The sequence below is a fragment of the Emericellopsis cladophorae genome, assembly GCF_022114955.1.
Source record: "Emericellopsis cladophorae strain MUM 19.33 chromosome Unknown NODE_36_length_232396_cov_119_016030, whole genome shotgun sequence".
Taxonomy (NCBI): Eukaryota; Fungi; Ascomycota; class Sordariomycetes; order Hypocreales; family Bionectriaceae; genus Emericellopsis; species Emericellopsis cladophorae.
This window is the reverse complement of record NW_026250961.1, coordinates 100,400-117,399: the sequence shown is the minus strand read 5'-3', so window position 1 is coordinate 117,399 and position 17,000 is coordinate 100,400. Positions and strand designations below refer to the sequence as shown.

The 17,000-nt window shown below is 55.7% G+C and overlaps 5 protein-coding genes across 5 annotated transcripts; 3 read left to right on the top strand and 2 right to left on the bottom strand.

The window, feature by feature from the left end:
- Positions 1–1,668: 1,668 nt before the first annotated feature.
- J7T54_000063 (uncharacterized protein) lies at positions 1,669–2,223 on the top strand (the record flags this gene model as incomplete). Its single annotated transcript, XM_051507809.1, has 2 exons — positions 1,669–1,829; positions 1,893–2,223. The coding sequence occupies 2 exons, from the start codon at positions 1,669–1,671 to the stop codon at positions 2,221–2,223; spliced, it is 492 nt and encodes a 163-aa protein (XP_051361013.1).
- Positions 2,224–4,220: 1,997 nt separating this feature from the next.
- J7T54_000062 (uncharacterized protein) lies at positions 4,221–5,858 on the top strand (the record flags this gene model as incomplete). Its single annotated transcript, XM_051507808.1, has 1 exon — positions 4,221–5,858. The coding sequence occupies one exon, from the start codon at positions 4,221–4,223 to the stop codon at positions 5,856–5,858; it is 1,638 nt and encodes a 545-aa protein (XP_051361012.1).
- Positions 5,859–6,376: 518 nt separating this feature from the next.
- On the bottom strand, positions 6,377–7,508 carry J7T54_000061 (uncharacterized protein; the record flags this gene model as incomplete). Its single annotated transcript, XM_051507807.1, has 2 exons — positions 6,377–7,033; positions 7,101–7,508. The coding sequence occupies 2 exons, from the start codon at positions 7,506–7,508 to the stop codon at positions 6,377–6,379; spliced, it is 1,065 nt and encodes a 354-aa protein (XP_051361011.1).
- Positions 7,509–8,323: 815 nt separating this feature from the next.
- J7T54_000060 (uncharacterized protein) lies at positions 8,324–9,237 on the top strand (the record flags this gene model as incomplete). The annotated part of the gene is made up of 2 exons (XM_051507806.1): positions 8,324–8,549; positions 8,606–9,237. The coding sequence occupies 2 exons, from the start codon at positions 8,324–8,326 to the stop codon at positions 9,235–9,237; spliced, it is 858 nt and encodes a 285-aa protein (XP_051361010.1).
- Positions 9,238–9,880: 643 nt separating this feature from the next.
- Positions 9,881–12,482, bottom strand: J7T54_000059 (uncharacterized protein; the record flags this gene model as incomplete). The annotated part of the gene is made up of 3 exons (XM_051507805.1): positions 9,881–12,163; positions 12,220–12,426; positions 12,480–12,482. The coding sequence occupies 3 exons, from the start codon at positions 12,480–12,482 to the stop codon at positions 9,881–9,883; spliced, it is 2,493 nt and encodes an 830-aa protein (XP_051361009.1).
- Positions 12,483–17,000: the final 4,518 nt, after the last annotated feature.

Sequence of the window (17,000 nt, the reverse complement as noted above, 5' to 3'; positions counted from 1 at the left end):
TGGATGGATGGACGCGAAAAAGTGATGATTTTGGGTGAGCTCAGCGATGGAGTTTACATGGCTTCGTTGATCAGGTCTGTCTGTTCAGCAGTCACACGGTCTTTCCTAAGATTACATCACGCGATCTTCAACCAATCCCAACACGCCTTGGGCATTTCGGGAAGATGCCAGCGAGGTATCGTCCCCGGCTCGGCAAACGGAGACGGGGCCTCAAGCCACCAAAGGATGACCCTGGAGGCTAGTACGGAGTTAGGCGCTCGGGATTTCGACAATGCGAGGCGAAGGGGTGGTAATACACATGATGTTTGTGACAGTGAGCGTCCTGCGGAGCTCGGAACTCGTCAGCGTGAGGGGCATCGGGAGGGGGCTAGTCAAGGTACTGAGCGTTCTAGTCCACACAGCTTGGCAGAACATGTTATCGGATCAGACCGTACACGGAGCAGTATTGCGACAAGCGTATTAATTATCATTCCACCGCTAGATAAACCGCGGCTTTCTCATGGTCCGCGGGATCCGTGACGTGAGTCCAGCCTGTAGCCCCACTTACATGATATTAATGGTAGTCCATTCCATGGACTCCACGCAGCTACAAGGAGTATCCTACGCTGCGCAGGTGGATCGTGGGGCAAAGCTCTACAGAGTACAGACTACGATCACTAAAACCCACTGGAGTAACCCCGGGTTTTGACCCTAAGTTGTCGTGAGAAGTTCTGTTACGTACGTCCAAGTCAAGACTAATTCATGGTACTCTCTTTGGTCGTCCTTGGCTTGCAAGAATCCCGCTTGTCTGCGCACGGTGGTCGACTTCGGACCTCTTGGATAGCTCAAGGTATCAGCTTGGCGAGTGGTCGTCGAGTGGCTCCATGTCGGCACCGAAAAGATCTGCCACAACCTTAATTTTTTTGATATGACATTTGCATCCCCATGCCCGTTTAGCAAATTGGAGAGATTCCAAACAATTGACGGCAGAGAGCAAAAGGTCCTTTGCATATCATCGTGTGTTGAAAAGGCTATGGTTAGGGGGCACTTTCCTGCATTTGCCATCTTGATACAAGCGTCATGGTGTTCAGGCTGTGCTTCCATGTGACTGGGCTGAGCCTCGACTCAGCCACAGCCTTTGTGAAGCTTGTCAAGGCCTGAAGTAGGGACCTGCAAGGCCCCAGCTGCCGAGACGCTAGGCCCATCGCCCACACGCAGGCAAAACGATTGCAAGCACACAATGCCCAGCTTGCCTTGCCTTCAAGATCATGTATCTGAGAGACAGGAGTAGGCTCTCATTTGATGAACGGAAATCCTAGCCCCGGGAAAACGGTGCGACGAGTACGAGAAAGTAGCAAAACAGGCCATTCTAGAGTTATACAGTCATCATCTGTCCCAGTCCTCCTGCTAGCGGACCCTTGGCGTCCACGTCATCATCGCACCGGCAGCGCGACGTTCCAGACAAAGCGGCGACTGGAGTCCGGTCGCCGCGTAACAACCTTGGAAATCCGGGTAGCAGCTGCAACCCAAATTCCAACGCTTTTCATTTCCATCCCCCAGACTCCTCCAAGCCTCCATTCTCTCCAGTCCATCATCCCCTCCCGTCCTATCAACGTTAACAACAACACGACTCTCTACACTCTACTACGCGTCTTTTCGGAATTACTGCGCAACAGTAGCGAGCTCATCATGGACGGCGAGAGTATCGTCAATCACCTTCAGAAGCGCGAACGCTGTTGGACGAATCGCCATGGCCAGCGATTCTGCGAGTCGGGCTGGTACTACTATGGACGCTGGGTTCTCGCCGGCGTCGCGCTTTTCGTCTTTTTGCTCGTGCTATTGAGCTGCTGGTATGTCTCATTGCCGAGTTCCCCACCACTTGGTCCGCGCTCTCTGCTAACCCATCGCTTCAGCTGCCTCGCCCGTCGCCGTCGCAAGCGCGGGACGAAGCCCGTGTACGGCACTGGCTGGATGGCTCCTCCTCCCAAGTACGGTGCGCACCAGAACGACCACCAACTTGGCCATGCCGTGCATGGCTGGGGACACAACCAGGGACAATGGGCGCAGCCACCTCCACCTGCGTACGGACAGCCTCCTCACCAGCCCCAGAACAGCGGAACTGCATATGCTCAGGACGGGTACTATGGCAACCAGAACTATCCCGACCAGAATGGTTTGCAGAGCCCGCCCAACGCGTATCAGCCTGAGAACCACGTCTACCCGCCGCCGCCTGGCGTCAAATAGTTGGACACTCCCCAGCGTGGGCGCCGCCGCTGCTGAAACGATGTGTATGAGAGGCTATAGCCGCTTGTGATTTATTTATTTATTGCTTGGACGAAAAACGGGACAATGACTTGGGCGTTAGGATGGCTGTAGAAGACTGGACAACCAGAAGCCATCACAAAATGGTCGGCTGTTGTTCTGCGCGAGCATTCAGGACTTGCGTGCTTTCATGAACGCTCACGAAATATGCAGCTCTTCTGAAAGAGCAATGACTGATACCACCTGTTAATAGACGAGAAATATTCAACGTAGTCGCCAAGATTTGCGTTTGACTTCATATGATCTAAGACTCCACCTACTGCTGCGATACGTTTTTATCTTGCTATCCCGAGCTACGTAGTATGCGAGATGCATCTTGCATCTTGCTCATCCATTCGACTGATGAAGGACTCGGAACTAACGGTCACGACAATTGAAAGTAGGTAGTCTGACAGACATCATTCGCACATATCAGTCGACCCCTTGGTTCGATACTACCCTGTACCGAGGCAATCTATAAGTACGTAGAAACGTACTCGGTTCATCACAGAGTCATCGAAATTGAGGGTGATTGAGGCGTAGCTACCTTGAGTACGTACCTTTGTGCTCGAGTATTACGACAACTGTGTGTGGCTCGAAGCCTAAGATCAACAGCCAGTATTACTCTGAGATTCTCCTCACCATGTGAAACAAGCGATTGGCGGCGATGCACGTGATACGCGAGTCCACGTTGGGCATCGTCATCCCGTCCCCGAGCCCCTGAAAATCCAAGGGCGGAAGAAGAGGTCCATCAACTCCATTCTGTTAGGGGTACGTAGCGCCGCCAAGGGCTCTACATTTACACGTACGTATGAGCGACCCTGTTCATAATTAATCTATATTGGCAGCGGTTTCGAATGTTCAATCAGTCTGGACCAAGATCCTTCATGAGCACTCAACTGCGTGCCTATGTACGTTACAAAGGGCACTGCGCGGCCCGTCTCAACCTGCCGGCGACTGGTGCTGCGAGGGACATGCGGCAGTCCCGAGCAGCTGACTTTCCGTGAAAGAAAAGAAGCCACAAGGCCCGTCCGTGACTGGCACACTGGACACTATTTAATAGAAACGGCGAATAAGTTTGGTGTAAAGAACGCACGAGCGTGTGATTCGCTGGTCACTGCCTGTCTGAGAACCGAGACACGCAGATCTCCACTCACGTCAGGGGTCTCCGCGCTCTATTTTTCTGCTCGCCCTGCAGTACCAGCGTTGTCGGCTCCTAGCACTCGCAATTTGCAATTTACCATGCCACTCACCGGGGCAGGGCAAAAGAAGTGCATCTTCTTGCCCATGTTTCCTCCAGCCGCTTCAGTCCGTCCTCTTCACTCCTTCACTCGATAGACGCACGATACTGTGTGTCTTTGCGTGCTTCCGTTGCAGGGACTTGGTTGAAGCGAAGTCGTCGTTCGTTGCTTCCTTTTTTCCATCACGTTCATTATTTGCTCCTGACGCCCCGAGCCTTGTCCTTCCCATTCCCAGTTGACCGTCGTTCCGAACCGATCACCCGAATACTCCCTGTCCAGTGACGCTGCTACCGGGCCACGCAGAGCGACGCTGAAATACCTTCCTTCGAACTACCTAGCTACTACTTCACCGAGAGGTGCGAACAGACGCAGATCCTGGTTTCTGGCCTCGAATCATCCTATGGTGTGGCTGCATAGTCGCCCGCTGTCTGTTTTTCTGCATTTGTTGGTGTTGCAGCCTTCGCTGCCCTCACCCACGACTTGACATTGTCCAAGGTTCAAGCGAGAAGGGAAATTCATTGCATGGTCTCTATACTCAGACAGAGTTACCTCTCAACTGTCACTACCACGATATCATCCAACAGTCGTCGACATTGGAGCCGAAGTAACCACGCGCGCCTAGCTCATTGAGCAGTACGACGACCCTTTTTTCCTTCAAAAGATATAGCAAACGCCAGGATGCCATCGATTGACGTTGCAATGGCTTCAAGCCTGCGCCAAGGGCCATGGGAGCGCCTCAGGGACAGCTTGGCACGCAGTCCGGCCACACACTTGGTCCACAGAAGCATTGTAGATGACACGAAGGATAAAGTCACCGACATCCAGACAGCGTTATCCAGCTGGGACAATTGCATGGCGGCCGACTTTTGCAAATGGCCCGCCATTGCCATCATTGTGGTTGGAGGCCTCATCATTCTCGCCATTGTCACCTGCATCGTCCGTTGTGCGTGTTGCGCAAAGTCGTGCTGCTGCAGCTGCTTCGCTTGCTTCAAGTGCTGTGGCAATTGCTGCGGATGCTGTGATGCGCCAGAAGACCGGAAGCACAAGTATCTGGATGAACCATACGTCCCTCCTCAGCAAGGCTACCGGACCGAAGCTCCCATGCACGCCTTCCCGCCCGCTACGGTTGGCGTCACGCCCCCACAATATGCCGAGTTCGAGACCAAGAAGCAAGGCGAAGATGCACTGCCGCAGATGCCCAGCTGGGAGGGCGCCAACTCCAAGAAGGTCGAGCTGGAAGAAGAGGAGCATGAGATGAACGACCTCAAAAAGCCTCCCATGGAGCCCAAGAGCCCACTCGCTGGCGTCGGTGTGTCTCCGGTCCCTGGCCCCGGCCCCGGCCCTGGCCCCGGTCCCGGCCGCAACAGCCCAATGTCTAGGGAGAACTTCAATGCGCCATATGGACAGGGTCAGCCTCAGTTGCCAAACATGATGCCTGCGCCATCGCAAACACTACACAAAGATTCATACGCCCCCACCAATCCCTACGACTCCCAGGACAATGGCTTTGGGCTCGACCAGCCTTACGATCTTCCCCCAGCGGGCATGGCGCCTATGCCGAATGGCAGGAACTCACCTGGACCCGGACGTCATGGGTATGGCCCCGGACCTGGCCACGATCCCAGGGGCGCCCCCAGTGAGATGGGCTCTGGGTATGCCGACATGCCTCCAGGGCCAGGCGAATTCGATGACCGGGGTGCCTTTCAAAACGGCCCTGCCCCTGGACCCATGGGCGCTGCTGCTGCTGGTTACGGCATGCGTCACGGTCCTGGTGCCGACCCTTATGGAACAGCCCCGCGAATTGGTAGCCCTGGCCCAGCCCCGAGAATGGGTAGCCCCGGGCCAGGACGGGGACCAGGCAGTCCTGGCGCTGGGTACCGAGGACTCCCTGGTACCAACCGGGCTGGGAACAACAGCCCCGCGCCGTACGGCATGGATCCCCGTATGAGGAACTCGCCTGGGCCCGGACCCCGGGCATCACCAAGACCTCATGCTGATCCGTACGCTCGGCCCCCGAGGCAATCACCTGGACCCGTCAACACCAACTACGGGTCTTCTGCCCAAAGTCCTCGGCGAGAGAACTTTGACCGCGCCTATTCGCCCGGGCCTGACCGTCAATATGCCCAGTCACCGCGCATCATGCATGCGCCCTCGCCGTTGACTGCGTACGAGGAGCCTCCCTCCTCACCCATTGTGAACAACTCCGGGTTTGACTTCAACTCTGGATTCTCTCGACCCCAGACTTCGGATGGCAACAACCCCTATGAGCAACGCTTCAACGAGCCAGCCGAGCCAAAGCAGGAGTACCCAGGCTACAAGCCCTACCGCCCGTCGTGAGGACGTTTGATAGTTGGCGGGCGTGCGAATGATTTCTTCAAGGCGTTAAGGGGAACAGGTGCGGGTTTACGTTTTAAACACTTTGGAGCATGGACAGCGTTCGTTCCGCTTCGTATAACCATTCGAAACCATATAAGGACTATCTGGTCGCTGGCAGTGAAGAGCCACGACTTGTTAGGAAAATTTGTCATCATCATATAAACAGCATTTGATACCTTGCTCGCAATCGATTTGTTTTATCATTCACCTGGCAGGCTCTGGTCAAGTTACATTGCGTAAGGCGCCTAAAGTGCAAAGAGGTTCGAGGCAAGAGCAAGGAAAATAAGGCCGTTGTGGCATGTTTTGGCTAAATCGCGCTGACCTGGTACATATGGTCCAGTGGCTTGGAAAATGACCGCTTGTATAAATGTTTCTACCCAGCAGCCCGAGCAAGAAAAAAGGAACCTGGCCCATGATTGTCAAGAAACCCAAGAAACCCCAAGAAAACGCCGTTTTTCTGCAAGCACACGCAGCAAAGATCACTCTTTGGGGTATAAAGCCGGCGCGATCGACTTACCCGGTGACTCAAAGGCACGATTCGAGCTGCTGCTGCCCACCACTGTGCGAGCATCCCCATCTGTATCGGGATCATACTCCTCACCCTCGCCGTTCGGTCTGAGCCGGACGTCGGCGCCCCTCTTGGTGACTTCGTCCCCCATTTCATCATCGCTGTCACTCAAAAGCCCTTCTGCGTGCCTGTCGCCGCCACGTCGAAACCGGTGGCTCTCCTCGGGATCTTCGCTCGGCAGCCTTTCGTGTGGGTGGCCATCGCTGCTGCCATCCTTCTCTTTGATGAACGAGTCGATGATGTAATACTGTAGCGCATTCATGATGAGAGGGAAGATCATCATGACAAACGCAATCTGCAACTTCTCGTTGCCCTCTGTCCAGCCCAGAGCCCAGTCTCCCACCATTGATATCGAAGGTATTACAAGGAAGATGATCAGCACGCATATCTTCATGCCAAAGAGGCCCATGAAGTACATGATGGACTGCTTGAGCCACCACCACGCATTGGGCGGCTGGCCATAGTGGCCCGACTGGATCGACTCGCGCGGTTTGCCGAGCGGAGTGTATGCCACGAGGCCGGTGACGAGCTTGAGAAGAACAATGAGGATCGGAATTCCAATGGTGGTCTGAGTATAAGCGTTAGCCCTTGTCCAAGATACTTCAGAACCTCCACAGGGAAAGGAAATTACTTACATCGATCGCAAGATTCAAGAGATAGAACGAGCAGGGATTGGGGGTGTAGTCGTCCTCCCTTGTTCTCCTCATCAGCGTCCGCGCTGCCACCACGGGCTCCACGGCCACGGAGAACCGTCCGCTGGTGAGCATGGACATGAAGATGTTGGCAATATGGACCAGCACGGAGCCAAAAACCTGCTTGGACACATCGAAGAACCAGATCTTGACCGGCCGCTGTGGCCTCTCCCGCCACCGCTTGAAGACGAGGGACAGAAGCGCTAGGGCCCCCAGTGCTGCCTGCACGAGGATGGCGAAGGGACCCATGAGGCTACACTCGCCCGGTGTGGAGTCGTCCGCTGAGAAGTTCATCCTGGCAGTGATCGTCGAGGCTGCAGAAACGACCGTAGCGGCGGCGGCGGTGAGCATCGTGGTCGTGGAGGAGGGAGGGTCGACCCCAAGGATGGGGGCTGCCACGTCCGCGGGAGGTTGCATGTGCTATGCAGGGAGAAACGTGAGAAGTAGACTAGTCGAGACGCATGAGGAGAAGGTGAGGTCGGGAGACTGCCTGGATGGCAGGAGTGTAGTCGTTGGATGCGGCTAGGAATGTCGACAAGGCCAGTCTGCTGCCAGAGGTGATACGCAACCAAGGACGTTGCAATGTCGCGTTCGGTTGGGGGGAGAAGGACGAGACAAAGGAGCAAGGCGGTAGGTAAGAATAGAATTCGAAGAAAAAGAGTTCAGGAGATGAAGAGAGCAGGTCGGATTAATTAGAAAGGGGTCGGTCCAGGCATTACGAAAAGAATTTGAAGTGTTGCAAGCAAGGACCCAAGAGTGGACTCCTCGTGATGCCGCTCCCCGAGATCCCAGCGAGTATTCTCTGTGTCCTGGGTTACGTGGTACGTACTGGATTAATCAGGCACTGGCGACTGACTGGATCTTGGCCTCCTGTTTGAGCCAAGCGCCGGGGCGCAGTCAGTCCCAGTACCGGCCCCGCTTCGAGCCCCGCCAGCTGGCTGCCGCCTGGCACCTGCCTGCCTGCGCCACATCTGTGCGAAGCGCTCTGCAGCGCGTGGCTTAATCCGCCCCGCGACCGGCGGAACGTGTGTCCGGCCACGAAGGACTGGACCCATTCAGCCAACTCCATGCTCCCCCTAGCCTGGTCGCAAAAAGTTCGAGACGAAGGCTTCCTATTGCGTGGCATCCTGACGCGCATCACACACACGCACCATCTACAGCCCATCATGATCCGTCCGAGGTTACGGTCACTGGGCTTCGGCGCCCCGACTGTGGCCAGCAAGTCCATTGTCTCCAGCGTCTGCTCGAGGCGGAGTTTCCACAGCGTGCCCAAACTGAGGCACGACTATGCCGAGACGGGTGTGCCGAACCTGATGAGCCCGGCTGGGTTCTCGATCGCATGGACGGACTACATGACCCTGGTGACAGAGAAGCTCAATGAGCTGACGGCAGGTGCGCAACCCCCGTACCCAGCGGTGGACGTGGACATACTGACGCCTGAGAAACAGGCACCGAGCTGGAAGGCAAGGACGCCAAGAGCGTCTCCCTCATGACCGCCCGCGAACCTGGCAAAGCCCGCGAATTCAACTGGGCCTCCATGGCGCACAACAACCACTTCTTCTTTGACGGCATCACGCCCAATCCGACGCCCATCTCGGAACCCATGAAGAAGGAGCTCGAGGCCTGCTTTTCCTCCATGGAGACCCTGCGCCGCGAGTTCGTCCTGACCGCAAACTCCATGTTCGGACCCGGGTTTGTCTGGCTCGTCCAGGCCGGCGCGGGCACGTACCGCCTGCTGCCGACATATCTCGCCGGCTCGCCGTACCCCGGCGCCCACTGGCGTGCGCAGTCGCAGGACATGAACACGCTTGGGAACAGGGGCACAGCGACGTCGTATCTGCGCAACACAGCCTTTGGCGGACGGGCCCAGAGTGCGAAGAAGGACGACCTGCCACCGGGCGGCATCGACGTCACGCCGCTCCTGTGCCTGAATACGTGGGAGCACACCTGGCTGCTCGACTGGGGCGTTGGAAAGGGCGGCGCCGGCGGCAAGTTGGCGTACGCCGAGTCGTGGTGGGAGATGATTGACTGGCAACATGTTGAACAGAAGGCGCAGCTTACCAGGCCGGCTTTCAGGTAAAACAAGGCATACTTGGGCAATGTCATTATGTACAGGTGGACCGTGGAGGTTACGAAGCTTGTACGATAGTGTTGTTTACATATCACTCGGCGAATTGTATCATATGTGATGGACACCACCTCGGCGCTGTGCTTTTTCGTCCTCCTACCAATTGCAAGGGCTGATGATGATGATGAAGAAGCGTGACAGCAAAGGGAACAGACTACAAGCAGCTAGCTTCACGTCATCAGACCATTGTGTCAAGTCACGGATTACAAAAAGGCAAAATGTTCGGAGAAAACAAGCAAATGTCAATTCGTGTGATAAAGATAGTTTCTCATGTCCGCAAAATGGCATAATCCTCTTCATGTCAAAAATGGTATCAAACCGTAGTCGAGGGCGCGAGCCCGACTCGCTATGCTAATGAGAAGGAGATGTAAATCAGATCGTACGCAGACCAAGTCCTAGCCCTGCCAAGGAGTGTCGTAAAAAACTATGAATTGAAGCAAGCGCCGATGAGCATGTTCCCAGGTATAAAGAGAAAGAGAGAGAGAGAGAGAGAGAGAGAGAGAAAGAGGAGTGGTGATGGCTGTTTTCTTGCGAAAGCTGATCTTCGGTTGCTGTTTGCTGTGGGTGTTGTGGGAGGCGTGAAGTGAATGAGGCTCTAGATCATGCTGCCGTTGACGCTGACCTCGAAGCCCTCGCCCTTTTGCTTGAGGGCCTTGGCGAGCATGAGCTCTCGCATCCAGTCGATGCGCTCGTCGCGGTTCTTCACGGCGAAGTGGTGCGTCTTCCCCGTGCCGTTGACGCCCTCGACAGGGATCTGTGACGGCAAGGCACTGTCGCGCTTGCGAAGGCGAGCGGTGTTCTTGTCTTGAGGGATGAGCTGGAACTGGAACGCGCCAGGGTCACTCTTCTCGCGGTTGTGGGAGATGTTGACCCTCTTGAAGGCAGCTGACAACTTGGATGTAGACGCTACGCTGGAGCAAGCAATGGCGTAGTCATCAATGTCCACATACTCAAGGGTACGGTCAATGTGCTGCGCGTCCTTGTGCATGTTGAGACGGGTCCCCTTGATGGAGAAGTACCCGTCTTGCCACTCGTGGCGCAGGAGCTTGGTCTTGCGCTTCTTCATGGGTCCCTGGTAGGAGACCCCGTTGGAGGAAGCGGTTGACACCGAAGAGGCATCACCAATCTGGAACGCAGATGAGGGAGGGATGGCCTTCTCAAAGCTGGGACGCTCGACAGGAGACCAGGGGTAGTTGACCCGTGGGGGTGCTTGTAGAGGCTGCTGCGGTTGTGGCCGCACGGACTGTCTGGGTGGTGATGGGGCCTGAGGCGAGGGTGTCTTTGAGATAGCACGGATGGGCCTGTTCTCGTCAAGCGCAGGCATGACGGGGAAGGACGGCCTGCGCGAAGAGCGTGACTGAGCACGGGGAACAGGGTTGCTCATGTTCATCGAGTGGTGATAGTTCATGTCGGGAGGCACCGACTGCGAAGCATCACGTGCGACTGGGCCCAGGGCAACAGCAGTGACGGGAACGTCCATCTCTGAGAAAGGAGTACCGAATCTATAAGGATTGCGAGATGTCTCCAGATCGGGAGAACGGGGGTCAGCCTTGTCCATGGAGTAAGGCTGGAACTGCTCCTCCTCGGGAGACTGGTGGATGGACTGGGAGAGGGGCGACTGGTGGCTGTAGCGCTGCTGCCGCTGAGGCGAACGTTGCTTCTGCTGCTGCGTAGGTGGAGGGACCGTCGCGGCTCGCGGTGGTTGAGGGCGGTTAGGGGACTGCGATGTGTTCGTGCCAGGGATCGTCAGCTTTGGTAGCCGCCGAAGGCCTTGGTGAGGTGCGCCGTTGTTGCCCATCTCATAAGGGGGCGTAGGGGGCACCTCATTGGCGTCAGCCTTTTGGAAACGCAAAAAGTGTCGCACGTTGTCCTGGGGGTCGCGCTCCTGCACGCTGCGCAAGGTAGCCTCCTGTAGATACTGCAGAGGTGCCATGCCGTGGGTGCCCATGACATCGGACGACGCGACGACAGAAGGGACAGCATCCGACATTGGGCGATGGAACTCATTGGGATTGAGGGCCTGGGCTGTCTCGGGGTTTCCTGCGTCGCCTGCGATCATGACAGTACCAGCGGCAGCATGGACGTCGACATTTGGGTTCATCTTCTGGAATCGCTCTATCAAGCGTGCCTGCTTCCGGAACTTGGAGCAGTTCTCACCCTTGGAGCAGACATGGGGTTTGGGAATAACCTGCTCAATCCCGATGATGGAGACAGACTCGCCAGGAGCGATACTGTCGTTCGCCGAGGGCTGCTTGCGCACTCGCCGCCTGCTCGCGCCGCGAGACAACTCGGTGCGGTCCTGGTCCCTGAGCTCCCTTCGGGCTTCACGACTGGGCGCGTCTTCGATCGGCGTGGGAGCCCTGGGAGACGCAGGTCGGCTGTCGTGGAGTGCTTGAATCTGGTGCCACACGCGAGTCCGAATGCCAAACGAAGAGATATCGAGTTCACGCAGATCCTCAAACTTGAGGGTGATGAGAATGGCTCCGTTGATGTCGTTCTCGATGAAGCGATCAGCTACTGGAACCTCAATGCCAGCATTGAGCATGGACTGCGCCACCATTTCCGGTGTCCATTCAACCAGGTTCGATGTGTCGAGTTCCTCGCTAGTGTACTGAAAGGGGCTGTTCCGCAAAGGAGGCGGCTTCTCAGAAGACGTGTAGAAGAAATCGGGTACATGGCTCGGAGCTTTTGGCGTCATCGGGGACATTGTCAAAATCATATCATGCTCGTTAAAGTCATCCTCGATGGAGTTGCCGAACAGATGTGGTCCCCGAGGCCCCTCAATGGTCTTGTGCGATGCCATGTACGCATCCTGGCTAGATCTCGGCGTAGGAACCTCATCCCATGATGACTGCGTGGTGAAGCTTGGCTGGCCAGCCTGAGAGGTGAGTGTCAGCGCCACCTCGCGCACGGACGAAGCATTTCTCGACTTACAGATTGCAGACTGATGCGCGGCGAGTTGTCCTCCACGTCACTCATAACCTCCTCGTCCCAATCAGTATCGACAAACTCAGTGGCAACTGAAACTGGCCGCTGATCGACGGTTTCATGCTTTAAACTGAAGAATGTGTCTCTGGGGGCCGGCTTCTGTCGCATTTCCTGATATGTCTGGCGGTAGCCAGGCTGGGCATATGTGTACTCCTGTCTATGGGTCAGGACTGGAATGTTGCTAATCGAGCGTGGGCGGGACTTACCATGGCCGCGGTCCAGACGTCTGGTCGCTATGATTCCCAACGATGTGTTTCGTTTCCTTGACCAACGCACCCAGTGCCTTGGGATTTATTTAGCGTTGGCGCCTTGCGGCTGGTGCCGGTGGTTGGACCCCTTCTTTCGGATCTGTTGGTGTGGCGTCTCTTTCCAAGTATGCTGTGAAGCAAAAACTGTATATCGTCACCGTATCACGCTGGAAGTCCTGCTTGCAGCGTCGAAATGTTTTGGTCAAGATCGCAAAGCTCGGGAGGAGGAGAAACAATGAGACTCGAGGGCGGTTAGTGGGAGTTATGAGCGGATGAGCTGTTTCGGACGACCAAGGATGCGTCTGCAGCGTGCAGGTAGCGCTGGGGGCGAGCAGAACTGGGTGTGATGTGACGGACGCTACCCTACCTCGCGGCAGCTCTCGACTGCAGTCACTGGTGCATGAAGCACCAGCAGCATCGAGGTATCCCAGCAGCCATTCTTGGGCACACTTTAGGGGCGACGGGTCAGACCTAGGGGCCAGTTGGCTGCTGAGCTTGCGACTGATGCTACTCTTCCTGGCAACCAAGCACTGCGTCAATCAGAATGAGAACAGTTGGAGGCCAGGAGCAGCGCTGCTAGACCGCCTGTTGACCCTGCCGACCATCGTCGAGGCCTGTTCGAGTCGTGCATGATAGGCCCAGTGCGTGGACGACTGCCACATCGAAGAAGAGCTGGACGTGATTCGCTCGAGGATGCCCAACGAGGCCTATCCAGGCGCCAGAAATAGCTGCGAGCGTCAAAGATGGCTGGAGTGCAGATGTTTAAGCGCCCTGATGGGCGCTCTGGTGATGGCATTGGTTGGCGTTGCTGTGAACGGGAAAAGGTCACAAGGGCGGTTTTTGTGCAGCAGGTTCTCGCACCAATCAGCAGCACCTCGGGCCTCCACATGCTCAACCTCCGATGCCGTTCCACTTGTGGCACCCGACAGACGGCAGGAGCGCCAGCCCCTCCCTCCCCTCCTTCTCGCCCTCCTCCTCCACCTTCACCTCTCCTCTCAAGAGTCCAGTCTGTCGTGGACCCGAGGCCACGGCCGGCCTGCCTCGTTCATACAGACGCCACGCCTGGCCTTTCAAGATGCACTAGCCCAGCCCATCCCCTCCTGGCCTAGCGCGGGAGCCAAGCCAAGCACATCTGGTTTTCATCACGCCGTCCATGATTAACACCGACGCTTAGGCCAGACCAGCCCTCATGGATTCCCCTGTCTGACAGGGAGTACCGTATGGGACCTTATCTATCGCCCGCACACCGCAGCGGGGAAGCACGACACCCGAACGGCTTGCGCACGATAGACAGATCACTCACCTCGGGGAACTGACACTGAGCTCGGTCCGGGCGTTGACTTCTACGTACCGTCTGGGGAGGCTTGAATGCTTTTACGCATGCAACCATGCGTATAAGTACGTATACCGGCGCAACAGTGGTTTCCTGAGTAACCAGCAGCAAGCCTGCCCACTTGGTCCACCACCACGAGGTTGTCCTCACTTACAACAGATACCATGTGGCTTCCGACGAGAATGTCTGCCTTGCTTTGGGGCGAAACGTGCCCGCTCTGCCCACACCGGAGATCGTGCAACTGGCGGTGGAGAGCGTGCACTTGACAACGAAAAAACCCTCACTTGGCGTTCTCGTGACTCACGCAGGTTCACGGCCAAGGACAGAGGAGCTATGTAAAAGACCCTTTCCCGCACCGGGCACACGAGATGCTTGTGAAGTGGGGTGTTCATAACTTCATGCTAGTTAGCGACCGAGGCTATATATCAAGCGAAAATCGCGAGCCACAGACCAGCAGCCCGCACTCGTCCATGATGAATACTGCATCAGTCAGCAATCTCTACCAGGTTCAACCTGGCTTCTCCTCCTCCTGCACCTAGTTAGGAGGCTAGACGTCGGACGGAGTCGGCCGCATAGCCAATTCTCGAAATTCCATGTTCTACGCAGGGCAGGGAATTCCCATCATCCTTTGTCTGTCTTGTGGAGTGGGAGTAGGAGGATGTCCTCTCAGTGGCCACTTACAAGGGCTCCGACCACCCTCTCCAGTCCATTGCAGGCTTTCCGTTTTCGGTAATCTCAATGGGGGGGGACGCTTCTGAGGACCGACGATCATGATCATGAAGTCAGTGTTTGACCAGCAACAATTGCATCTTGTCGAGTTGGGAAGATAGTTTCTTGAGGGTTCGAGAGGCACAGGAGACCTTTTGATCTGGATGAAATGGAAAGCCCGTGATGCTGCTGACGGCCGCTCAGCCAGATCACCATCACTCGCATTTGTCGAGGTGGCACACCACCAGACTGAGGATGTGATCTATCGCATGAGCAGGACTCGAGCCCTTCATCACTCATGTGGTGGTTATTGGCAGTACGCTATCGCAACCAGCGAGTGCGACGTCCGTGGCTTTATCTGTCCTAATAAGACAGCGGTTACATTTCTCAGAAATATGAACGGTCATTGGTCGGTCTTGTGGAATGATCGCATGGTTTAAATGAGATATTACCACACTGCGTGATGAACAACTTAGGCCCTATCCTACGCTACAAAGAACACCCCAAGTCCCGGATTATGAGAGCTCAGTACGAATACTCTGTAAATTTTCTCCTGATTTCTATTTGGATTGGTGCGCAGTGGCTCACTATGAGTACTTAGATACAGATCATGGTGTCGTTGGTGATTCTTCGTAGGGTAGCCCAAATGTCCGCTTTGTTTGGTCTTGTTTGGTTTTGTTCTGTTAATGTAAATGAGCTGCAGGTTGCTGCAGAGGGTGCATGGGCATGCCGCACTCAGCCAGGGGCAACGTTGGGCGGCATTATAAACCGTAAAAGTCCTTTTCTGTTTCCCCTACCCTCGTCTGCGCGGATTTCTTGTGAAGTATGAAGAAGCACCTCGGAGGATACGACGTGACACCTGAAGATCAATGGTACTAACGTGCAGATCTCGCTTGCCGTGATCTCCACCCTTGGCGTGGTGACTACTGACTAGCCTGGAGACGACTGGGGGCGCGCGGAGGGAGGGTGTGCGGAAGAAAGACCCCTGTCGTGACTCGTTAAATCAGGCATACATTGTACTACTGCACTGTGGGCTGGTATTGATTACGTGTATTAGATTTCTCAACAAGAAACGAGGAGAAGAGAGTCCAGTCACCCCTCACAGCAGCACCAAGAAAAGCAGCGATGGATACAACGCAAAGCTTGTTAATTGAAGACGTGGGGGATTGCCATCTGTCGAATGGCCTCATTTCTAATTCCAAGACCAATGATCAAATGCGCTCCGCGGCCGTGTATCTGGTCATGTTCAATTTACCTCGAGGCCCAATCGCCTTGATCAACTCGTGCGACAAGAAGCCATTGGTCACTGCTCAATCAATCACAGTGCTGCGGTGGATCCCACGGTCGACTCTTGACTGTCATGAGACTTGTCATTTTGACGAGTCGGCATCCTGCAAAAGCCGTGCCGACGGTTGGTCCAGTGCATCCCCTGGTCGGTCTTTCAAGTGTGCATGACCTGACTGAATGACCAGCGACTCGCAGCAACCGAGGGAAAGATCGCTCACCCAATAATTGTTAGCTCGCCTCCGCAATGCGATGCCTTCGTGCAGGCCATGGGCAAGCACGGCGACGGGTAGCAGCATGCAAAGAATGCTCGCCGACTGAACATGCGGTCCGGGACTACTGAGTCACTGACGTCGTCGTCCCGGTAGACGGCAGACCGCAGCCAGCCGTATTTTGTATTCACGATCTCTGTCTATAGTGTCTCACCGGTCATTAGTTCAAGACATTCGGCGCTCAGCTACTGTGTAACTAGAGCGCGGTCAGTTCAGCTTGCGAGATAGCCGTCCGCCTCGATCTGGACGGGCTGGCGTTTTGTTGCTGCCGTCCTCCCCAATTTTTGTGTCCACTTTCGGCCGAGATGCTCGTGAGGAGTCGGAATTGTCCGGCGCAGGCCGTGACCGGCTGTTACTCGTTCTTCCTCGAGTCAACCAGGCGTCATCTGCCCAAGTTCTTCTCAAAATTCAAGTCACAGACCCGGATGCGTCGACATCTGTGCCTAAGCCTCGCCGGCCCGCCTGCCTCTCCCGCTGGGGGCTACGTAGGTAACCAACCTGGACGCGATGCGGCGATACAAGATCAAAGACTAGGGTCCAAAGGCGAGTGCGGAACCCTAGGATCGTCCTTGCGGAATGGGGTGTCCCCGTCTGTCACAGTGCGCCGCGATCCCTGCTGTCCCACCAACCTCCTCCACCTTATCGAAAGCCCGGCCGGGTTCTGGCATTTGCGCCGGTCAGCTGCCAGATCAAGCCAAGGTAGCAAGACTAGGTTCATAGCAGGGATTCTGCCTTAACTTGCGAGATATGCTCCGTACTCTGTACAACGCCATGAGTAAATTATAGACCCCTGTCTTTGCTCGAGCAGGTTCTCTCCAGTCTGTCCCAATTGAAATGTCATCTTCTCGATGGGACCTCCTTTGTGGCAATCTCGCGGCGCAA